General features: G+C 33.7%; 1 protein-coding gene across 1 annotated transcript; it reads left to right on the top strand.

Annotated features, from left to right (window-relative positions):
• Positions 1-4,176: 4,176 nt before the first annotated feature.
• On the top strand, positions 4,177-10,715 carry LOC125822154 (MLO-like protein 8). The gene is made up of 15 exons (XM_049501534.1): positions 4,177-4,623; positions 6,078-6,135; positions 6,222-6,424; positions 7,547-7,663; positions 8,180-8,240; positions 8,351-8,439; positions 8,533-8,607; positions 8,683-8,771; positions 8,893-8,942; positions 9,057-9,097; positions 9,171-9,344; positions 9,543-9,578; positions 9,695-9,762; positions 9,871-9,931; positions 10,123-10,715. The coding sequence occupies exons 1-15, from the start codon at positions 4,495-4,497 to the stop codon at positions 10,528-10,530; spliced, it is 1,659 nt and encodes a 552-aa protein (XP_049357491.1). The 5' UTR covers positions 4,177-4,494; the 3' UTR covers positions 10,531-10,715.
• The last annotated feature ends 283 nt before the right edge of the window (positions 10,716-10,998 follow it).

The following is a 10,998-nucleotide window of genomic DNA, read 5'->3' as shown; positions in this document are numbered from 1 at the left end:
TGCCCATTGTCTCTTAAGGTCCATTTTATGTTTTAATTGGGTTGATTATAGCAAGTGAATCATGAATTGTAACTTATAAGGGAAGAGCTTTTTTGTTCTAATACCATCAATAACAAGACAATGTTAGAGGTTCTCTCTTTTTGAATTTCAAGATTCCGAGTTAATTTGGAAAACTATTCATGACGTCATTCACGTTTTAGGAAATATTCTCCACTAGCTAACAAGATTCTCTTGTACCTGTTTCATAAGAAAATGATTGTTTTCTTGATAATACAGGTTCCCTGTATTTTGGGCGTTAATCTAACTGATGTGGATCTGTTAAAATTTATTCAACAGGTTAGTCCATAGACACTAACTAGCTCTCATATTTCACTCTAAATCTTTCTCATGTGGAATCTTTGCTTAAATGCCATGACTATGTCATGTTCCCTGAATAATGTACGGAGTCGAGTTCAAGTAGCATCTTTATATGTATCGGATCATTTGTGGAGTGAAACTCTCTTTTCTTTCAGCTTTCCCTTTCTATTGGACCAGGTCAAGGCTGCTGTAAGCAGTTCTGATCTCAAGCACCTATCACGGTTTTCGAGTGTATTTACAACCCACAGCTTGCTGATACAGATGGATCATCAGTGAATCGGTTTCTGAATAACAAGGCTTGCAGAAGTAAGTTAATTTTTGAATTATGAATTTGGAGTTACCTTGATGCTCTCTCGCCTCCACCATCCCCACATAAGAAAAGGAGTAACAACCAAAAATGATTTAAGTTATTTTTCTTTAGTCCTGATTTCTTATTTCGAATCGTGCATTTGTCACCTCTAATTTTACTAAACGTATGTGAATCGACCAAATTCCTAAGATAATTTTTGGCATGCGTCTATTATGAATTGAACATTTCATAATCTTTTGTCTCGTATTTGATGTCTTCAAAAAGAAATTAAACTTTGACCAATTCTTTCAATTTGTGGCAAAAACAAAAGAACAAAAAATGAAATTTTAATTTGACCTGTTATATTACTAGAAAAATAATTATTGTGGATTGTGTGAAGTTGCAAAAACGTGTTTCCCTGCTGACGATCAAGCTTTATTTAATTCCTTTTTAGGTAAAATACAATGGCTTGATAAAAAGTTGTCGATGTTCCCATGCATTATATTATAAATTCGATAATAGAACAATACTTGTTTTTTATTCAACTAAACAAAGCAAAGTATCTTACAAATTTCTTTGCTCATGCATGGATCACTATATTAACTACTCCAATCATACCGTGTTTTCATATATTCGTTTCGTTTCAAATTATATAACAATATTTGATTAGTGTTAAAATAATTAAGCGTGATAAAGTCATTATTATAAAACGAACTAATGAAAAATAATATATCTGTTTTAAGAGATCCAGCCAATCATCTTATTGACTGGTTCACCGGATGGACGGTTGATATAATCCCTTTAAGACTCTTTTTTTTGTTCCGTTTTCCACCCGATATTCAAATCTCATATTGGAGTTTTGACTAAATTTGGATCAAGGCTAGGGGTAGCGCTCCAAAATATGACTTTCTCTATTTTTAGGGCTTGAGAACTCTGATTAAGGATGAAGCAGTCTCAACGTTGCACCACAATTCATATTAAACGACTTTTTTGTCTAGTGTAAACACATAGTTTTAATTAATTCATTTATTTTCTTACAATTATTTTTTTTATCTTTTTTTTCCTTAATAATAAATAAATTAGCAACTAGATTCTCAGTCTGGTGAGGTGCGTACCAAGTCAAAGTCAGCAAGAAGAATAAGAATCAAAAGAATTATTAGATGGCTACTAATAATATATATAAAAAAACAATAAACTAATAGTTATTGATATTTGACTATATATTTAATTAAAAAAGCCCTTTCATAAAATAGGCCATACCTAAATAAGAAGGCGAATGATTGCTAATACTTCTTTATTCTTTACTCAATCAAATTCAGAACTCCACTTTGGTGAAAGGCAAGTATATGGCTGTTTTGATTTTTTATCTGGTGTTCAGAGCTTGCATTGGATTTCTTTTGGATCGCGGACTACAAAATTCATTGTGGGGTGCGTTTCCAACATGATTTTCTCCATATCAAGGATTCAAATTCGAGACCTCTAATTAAGGGTGAAATAGTCTTATCACTTTACCAAAATCTTTGTTGGTAACATATACTATATAATTTAAGACTATATATAGTCAATCTTATTGACCTAAAGTAAAATAGCCAAAAGCATATAAAATTGTCTTTGCTTGATATCTATTTACGTTTAACTTTCATGCACTAACAATATTTAAAAAAAAACAATATCAGATAATTAAAGATAAGAAAGAGAGCATCGAGCTCAACGTTTGGTGTCACCAGAAAAACCTTTTTCATTTAGAGAATAAATATTAAAAAATATACTATCGAAAAATAAAAAATTAGCGATGAACAATATCTATTACTAAATCGCAAAAATTAGAAGTTAATATATTCAACAAGGATTAGTAAAAAAAATCTTGTTAACTACAAATTATTTATTAAAAAAAAAAGACTAGACGAGAGTTTGGGTACGAGCTTATCCATTTAAACTTATATATATGGTGGCTTTTTACATAAAAATACAAAAAATATAGTTTCCCATGTTACAAGTTGGCCATGCCAATTATTATTTTTTATTTGGCCAACATGTAAGACTTTAATTTCGAAAAAAATTAATAGGACTCACTTTAATTTTGATAAAGTATGTCAGCTCCCATGTAAACTATATCCATTTAATTTTCACACGTTTTCATCACCACAAAAATCGAGTTCTAAAAATAGAATGAAATATCATCTTACAAAATTACACTATCCCCAATATGTTATAACCTGTTTTTCAATTTTTGAAAATAAATTAAAAAGTTTATAAAATAAAATAATAATTTTTATTAATAAACAAGTATTGGTTCGATGAGTGCGTATTAAATTCTCCGTTGAGGTCACTATTAGGCAATAAATTAGACATCGCCAAGTGGATTATTTTTTTTCAACTAAACATTCACATTCACGAGACAAATTGTTGAGATCTTCACTTCCAGTAATAAACTAAAATTAATGCAAGTCAAGTCAACTATGAAGTAGTAAATGCTCTCACATTCTCTGTTAACTTGTTCATTTTATGAAATTAATGTATAATTTTATACTTAGTTCCTAATTTACATGTATCATTGATTATAGTCATTTTTTTATTACATTTTACGAGATATTGTAATTATTATATTCAAAAGGTGATATAGTAAAATTACCCTTATATTTATAATTTCTTGAGAAATGTGTAAAGTCAATAGTGGACAAGTATTGTTGAAAAGATGAAGTATTTAATTTCATGTCAATTTATGACTAATTAGACCCCTCAAAAACAGAGACCTATATAGAATTTCAAAATGATAGGTACACTAATATAAAAAGGGCCATCTAAAATATAAATTTGAGGTCAATGAACATATTGATTGTATAGTAAATTATTCACTATTAATGATCTTAATATACACAATTAGTTTAATTATATAGAAAAAATTTAACAATTTTGATTTGAAAATTTTGAAAGATTAAAGATAAAAATAATAAATAAAATGTAAAAAGTTCTACCAATAACTATTTAGAAAAGTGTTAGCTAATTTTAGCAAAGATTGAGTCAGGCTCCAATGTGGGTACCGGACATCGGGTGGAAAACAAAAATAAATAAAAATTTAGAAAGAACAAAAACTCTAATTTCAATACCATCAAGGGTTTGTGGTGGAGTGACACGTACTCCTTCATCCTTAACCAAGAGGTCTCGGGTTCGAGTTCCCTTGGGTACATAGTCGCCTTTGTTAGGGTGCGCTTTACCCCATGTGGAACTTCCCGATGAAAATTCGGATTTAGTCAGGCGGACATCAGGTGGAAATTGAGAAACCAAAATAAAATAAAATTAGAAAGAACAATAACTCAAAAAATAATAGCATCAGTACATAAATGAACCTTTTATCAAAGTTGGATATATATATATATATATATATATTTGAGTGAGCTTATCCATTTAGTAATAAAGTAATATAAGACCCTTTTAAGAAAACACGCTAAAATCCGATGTCTCTCATTAAGTTTTAGCGTTACAAAAATTAATAAAAGATAAAGACTTGTTCTATTTGTGAATTGTTCCCTCAACGACGTGAGAAATTATGCCAACTTGTCTATACATTATCTGTGAAATTCCGTGTGCTTGATTGTCAGATACTACCTTACCAAGTCTGGTTCTAACTACTAGCAATTCTTTAAACTTCCCTTTCACCACTATAATTATTAATTTATATACTACTTATTACAACTCTGTTTTCTTTAAAACTCTATCTATAAATGTATGTCTTTTTTGCAATTTCTTGATTCTTGATTGCCTTTTGGGTGTCTTAACAAGAACCCATTTGTTTTCTTGAAATTCTTGATACATCTGAAGCTGAAATTTAGTTGTGTTGAGGGTTAGTAATGGCAGGTGGGGGTGATGGTACATCAAGGCAACTTGATCAAACACCAACTTGGGCTGTGGCTGGTGTTTGTGCAGTTATTATCCTCATTTCTATTGCCTTAGAGAAGATATTACACAAACTTGGAACGGTATGGTGACATAAAAACTTAGTCTTTCTTTGTTTCTTTAATAACCCTGGTCGTTGACCTTCTTGTTTTGCTTTTAGGAAGAATAATTCTTGAATTTGTTGTTGATGTTTCTTGAAAATATCCTGTTTGTTTCTGAAAAGATGTCTTTATGTAGTATTTTTTTCACCCTTAATTGTTCTTGTACTTTATTGACAAGTCTTAGCCAAGAGCTTTTATTAAAGTGGGACCTGTAGTTGCTCTCTTTCTTGTTTCCTAGTTTTGGAAATCAAGGGTTTTAAGTTGCAGCTATGTTGATAATTGACTTCTTATTTTGTAACCTAAAGGAACATCATTTGTCTGTGGAAGTCTTGCCTTGCCAAATTGGAAGTGATATCAAGTTTTTTTTTTCAACTATAAACTCTAGAACCTACAAACTGTTCTTGATTGTTCAGATGCTTGTTGCCAAATATTGCGTCCTCTATATAATGATGGTGGCCGAGCCTACTTGCACTCATCTTGATAATTACACTGTCTGTCGGCTATAAGGAATATGCACAATGGAAAAAAAAAAGCATGAGAATTGTGGGAGTATATGCACATGAGTTCTCGGTAATCATAGTTTTACAATGGATATTCGCGTTGAGCTCGTGTTTGTTTACGAGTTAGCCATTAGTGAATCCCTAATTTGTCATAAAAGGTATATGATCGAACAACGGAGTGAGTGGATTCAAATGAAGCGGCATTGATATTGAGGATTCATATAGCTAAACCAGTCTAGAGGGTCGGTAGTTATTATGTTTCTGTTGTTTGATCTGCTGGTGTAATATTAGCTCTCAAATCTATTGCTTTTAAGAAAGCTTTAGTCTTTATATGTATGTATCCGATATAATTTGCTTTAGTACTATTGCTTCCTATGTTGCATATCCAGAAAGAAGGAACTACCGTTTTCTCACTTGGTTGGTTTATTTGTGCACCTTTGAGTTGTTTTACACATATTGGTTCCTTAGACAACATAACTTCTGATTGTTGTAATTGGATGTTGTTGCATTTATCTTAAAATGAAAAACGATAAAGGTCTCTTTCTGCATCTTATTTAATTTTGGCCAATAAACCAGGGACAAGAGTGAAAAATAGTTCAATGTTTGTGTTATGCCTTGTGAACTTATTCCTTTTTACTGCAGAAAATATCAATAACATCTACTTCGGATTCATTTTTCGTCCTTTCATTTAATTGTAATAACTTGCTCCTTTTTTTGTTCTTCTTTTTTCCCTTTTTTGGCTTTTGGTCAGCATTTTATAACCAAGTTTGCTCTGATATTACACTGATATTGAAGTTTGTTGTCTGAAATTTTTTAGATTTCACAACTTATTTTGATTGCATGAGCTGATATAGTATCTCATCTCATTTGTTGGTTCCTTGAATGACTACTACTATAGAAAATATGAATAATTGACACAATGAAATCTTTGCTCAGTGGTTGACTGACAGGCATAAAAAAGCTCTCTTTGAGGCCTTGGAGAAGGTTAAGGCCGGTAAGATTTCGTGTTTCTCCTCTTGTTATCATTTTTTTTTAGAGTCGACTTGTTTCCATTTTGATTGAATCCTCTAATTATTGCAGAGTTGATGATTCTCGGTTTCATCTCGTTAACCCTTGTATTTAGTCAATATTACATTGCTGGAATTTGTATCCCCCCAAGTGTTGCTGATACAATGCTGCCATGCCCTGCGAAGAACAAAGATGCTGCAAAGGAGGAACACCGTAGGAAGCTTTTATGGTATGAGCGTAGAATTTTGGCAGGTGCAGAGCCTAAATGCAAAGAGGTAATGTGTACATGACCCTTAACAATATGGGTCAAACTTCACTGATGTATTTAGTTGTATTAATGAGTGCTGATAGCAAAAATGGTTCTAGGAGAATTGTGCTTTTGGTAATTTACTAATCCTATCTTGAATTAGATATGGTGACAAGACTAAATGTTTTTTCGCTTCTATCAATTGACCTAGACAATGAGATATTTTGAGCAAACCTACTAAAAGTTCTTGCAAACCGGCTTAGGATTTTTGACTCTTCAATTGAATAAATGGACATTTCAAATAACATGATGTCATCACAAAAAAGAACTGCAAAAGAAATTTTACACGAAGCACCTTCATTCTGTTAGGTATATGCCAAGTGATGGGGACTCATGTAGCCTAATTGAAGATTAGGAAACACTTAGCTTTTTACCATCACTGTTTTATTCTTAGGTTGTCCTGTCTGACATAGGAAGAAGGAATTGAGCTAACTAGCTGATTTATGTAAGATCCATCCAAAATGATTGTTCTGCTCCGTCTTCTGTAATGAAGGAGTACATCAATACCTCCCTAGTTTGTTGGGAGAGGGGTTTAGTGAGACCATTAATCAAAAAGGGGTTTTAAAATGTTCTGTGTTCCTGAAATAACCTTAATGGTCCATTGAATTATTGAATGTTAATCACTTCAATGATGAAATGATTGGGCTATTCGTATGAGTATCTATATCTTGCATATAGATAAGCTAAGGAGAGTTTGTTCTGGAAGAAATTAAGAATTCTGTTCATCCCATCAAATTGAACAGGTGTGACTCGCACTGGGTATAATAAGAGTGGATGACTAAATCGTGTCTTCATAGCTCAGTTACAGCTTCCACCAAAAAAGCACCATGTATGTGCTTCAAATGTCTTAGACTACGAGCTTCAAAATGTTGTTAAGTCAGCTTAGGTTTTAGGTAAAATTTTAATGTAAAGTTAACATTTGAAGGTAAAGTTGTTGTTCTACCAGATGCAGCATCCTTGCATTCCGTTAGCACTGTGTTCCTGCCCGTCTTTTTCAGCTATATTTTGGACCTTTTATGTGGTACTTCATATTAGCATTAACAGCATGCTTTTCTTTCTTCATCAAACTAATCTAAAGTATTCCTAACAGGGACGTGTACCTCTCGTTACTGTTGAAGCACTGCATCAAATACACATCCTTATTTTCTTTTTGGCAGTCCTTCATGTGTTATACAGTGCGATTACCATGTGGTTGGGAAGACTTAAGGTAATTCATAATATACTTATTTAGTTATTCCTCTACTATGCTTTAGTTGCCATCTGTACTGCTTCTTAGGTAATCCAGGAAAGTTGTAGATCCTATCATTGACTTCATTTTTAGTAGATTTTCAATTAACTGACAAGATCAATCAATTATCATGGTGATGCAATACTCTGGTGGTATTAATGGTAGGATGCAACAAGCTATATGTTTTCTGCTTCATATCGGATCGTTACTCTTACTTGGTTGACACATTCAAACATGTTAGGAAACTAAGTTGCATGACAAATTGGTCTTGGTATGATAAGAAGTGTTCAACATCAAATTATTTTATGGTAGTTAATTGTTTGGATCAAACTGTTTTCCCCTAAAATCCTGCTGTTATACTCCTAGCTCTAATTGACCAGCTACCAAGGCTCAAAATTGTTACTGGGACTGACCACTTGTCTAGAGTGATAACTATTTTAGGATGCCTTTATGGTATTAATCCATTTGCTAAATGCCTGAAACTTTATTCTTCAGATTCGTGGCTGGAAAGGTTGGGAGCAAGAGACTTCAACCCATAATTACGAGTTTACAAATGGTATACATTTGCTTGCTGTAAAGTCAGAACTTTGGACTGTTGCTTGCTCTCTGTGTTTATTTGCTCATTTGATTTTGACTGTCACTATGTTTCTAACTTGGGACGTGCAGATCCTTCAAGATTTAGACTTACTCATGAGACATCTTTTGTCCGAGCGCATACTAGTTTCTGGACAAGGATCCCGATCTTCTTTTACATTGTGAGAAATTAATACAATGTGAATTCATAATTTTTGAGCAGAAGGCCAAACTAGTGCTAAGGTGACTGACTGTTGCAAACTTAATTCATGCAGGGATGCTTCTTCAGACAATTTTTCAAGTCTGTCAGTAAGTCAGACTACTTGGCTCTGCGCAATGGTTTCATAAGTGTGAGTATTCATTGTGCTTTGTTCTTCCTTGGTAATTCTTTGCTACCCATGAAGCTAAAATTCCTCCTTTTGCAGGTTCATCTGGCTCCTGGAAGTAAATTTGACTTCCAAAAGTATATCAAGAGGTCATTAGAGGATGACTTCAAGGTAGTTGTCGGTGTCAGGTAGCTAGATGTTCTATTTGCTCTCTCAATTTTTTCAGCATATTTATGTGTGTGCATGTGCCTAATTACCATATATCTCCTTGCTCTCTGATTGGCTTTTTACTTGTTTTTTTTCCGGCAGTCCAGTTTTATGGGCATCATTTGTGCTTTTCTTGCTTCTGAATGTTAGCGGTAAGTCATGTTCTGCGGTCTGATCCATTTCTGGAAATTGTTTAGTTCTTCCGTCCGTTTTAGTCACTATCTACTACAGTTTTCATATGGTCTGAATTATTTGACCCATTGTAGGGTGGCAAGCATTGTTCTGGGCATCCTTAGTTCCTCTGATTGTAAGATTCTTTTCCATTGTTCATCTTCCGGAATTACTTTATGGGGAAATTCTTATTCATGAAATTTTCTCAGATCATTTTAGCTGTTGGAACAAAGCTTCAGGCTGTTTTGACTAGGATGGCCCTTGACATCAAAGAGAGACATGCAGTAGTTCAAGGAATCCCTCTTGTACAAGCCTCAGACAAATATTTTTGGTTTGGTCGGCCACGACTGGTTCTTCACCTCATCCATTTTGCCTTATTTCAGGTTTGCATTTCCAATTTCCAGAATTCTAAATGAAGTATTATTAGTAAACCAGTCATTTGGGTTCAACTTTGCAAGTACTATAGTTTCCATAAAACAAAATCACAAAAATGGTGCTCGGAATAGTTTGCTTTTCATATCTTAATCTCTATAAATTCCCTTGGCTAAACTCTCTTTTTTTGCGCTTATCTAACTTTGCAGAATGCATTCCAGATAACATATTTTCTGTGGATATGGGTAATATTTCTTCTCCCTGTATCAAGATCAAATTCTGATATTGCAAGATATTCTTTTTCTTTTTGTTTAATGTCCATAAAACTATGATAGAGATGAGGATTCTACTTTTTCTGTAGTATGAGTATGGGCTAAAATCTTGCTTCCACGAGGCGTTTGACCTGATCATTGCAAAAATTGTTATAGGGTATGTTTCTTGCTACAGAAACTCACTTAAAAATATTCATTATCTTAGTTCCTAAGCTTCACAATTCCAGCTTGCTCTCGTTAAATCATATCTTTCATTGTATTACAGGGTAGGAGTATTATTCCTATGCAGTTATATCACTCTTCCACTTTATGCCCTTATAACACAGGTACTATTATAGACTCGTCTCTCGAACCAATAGCATAATTGTATCTACATTTTATTTCGTGCCATATTACCTTAGACATTTGCTATTGCTTTGTTGAACGATGTAAGCTCACTACATAAAACTACTGAAATTTCTTGCCTTTTTAGCATGATCTGTTGTTAAGTTAGATAAAGCATTTGGCCTTTCTGCAGATGGGATCCCATATGAAAAAATCCATCTTTGATGAGCAAACCTCCAAGGCACTAAAGAAGTGGCATATGGCTGTGAAGAAGCGGACAGGAGCAAGGGGTGACAGGTCCCCTACCCGAACACTGGGTAATGCAAGTCCAAGGTCCGCAATGAGCTCACCTGTGCACCCATTAGGCCCTGGTCTTCATCGATACAAAACCACTGGTCACTCATCGCGTTTCCAGGGCTACAGCGATCAAGAAGCATCCGACCTTGAAAATGATCCAACAACACCGATGACGCGTGCAGAGATAGCAACTACACATATTGATCATGATGACACAGAAATTCATGTGCATATTCCTCAAAATGGACAATCTACTAGGAATGAAGATGACTTCTCATTTGTGAAGCCTGCTCCTCAAAGGTGAAAAGGAAGTAGGTAGCCAACTATCTTGTTACCTTTTTTTTCTCCTTTTCCTTTTTCCTCAAGTCATATCAATGTGCTTATACTTTTTAGGTATATCATATAAGCAGTTTGGCACATATAGGTGAATTCCTTGTATATTTTTACTGTGTAATTGTTTGCCTTAATAAGAATTTTTTATTGATGGTTGCCAAGTTTAATAAGGTTAAATCTTGAAAAGAATGTTCTAGATCTGTAGAGTTACTCAATACTCGGGTCAAAGCTAGAGGGGCGGAACAGAAAGGTCAAATTTATCTTTTATTGTATATATAGTAGATAAATGACTTCCTGGATGAAAATCTTGGCTCTGTCCACTGGTGGTAGCAGGTACGAGCAAGTTGATCCAAATACTATCCTTATAAAAAAAAGTGGAGAAAAAAAAATCTCCTAGGTCACATGCAAAAGTGTCTTTTGCCTTTCCAACAAGGAGAAA

This window comes from Solanum verrucosum, unplaced genomic scaffold (genome assembly GCF_900185275.1).
Source record: "Solanum verrucosum unplaced genomic scaffold, falcon-dt-bn FXZP01000103.1, whole genome shotgun sequence".
Classification (NCBI taxonomy): Eukaryota; Viridiplantae; Streptophyta; class Magnoliopsida; order Solanales; family Solanaceae; genus Solanum; species Solanum verrucosum.
The sequence above is the reverse complement of the archived record's forward strand: the minus strand, read 5'-3'. Positions and strand labels throughout refer to the sequence as shown.

What these genes read in the sequence shown, in the direction of transcription:
- LOC125822154 (XM_049501534.1), top strand. Translation starts at nt 4,495, where the DNA reads ATGGCAGGTGGGGGTGATGGTACATCAAGGCAACTTGATCAAACACCA. An exon ending in CTTGGAGAAGGTTAAGGCCG is followed by an intron (nt 6,136 to 6,221) that starts GTAAGATTTCGT and finishes TAATTATTGCAG; the next exon opens with AGTTGATGATTCTCGGTTTC. An exon ending in TAATTACGAGTTTACAAATG is followed by an intron (nt 8,241 to 8,350) that starts GTATACATTTGC and finishes TGGGACGTGCAG; the next exon opens with ATCCTTCAAGATTTAGACTT.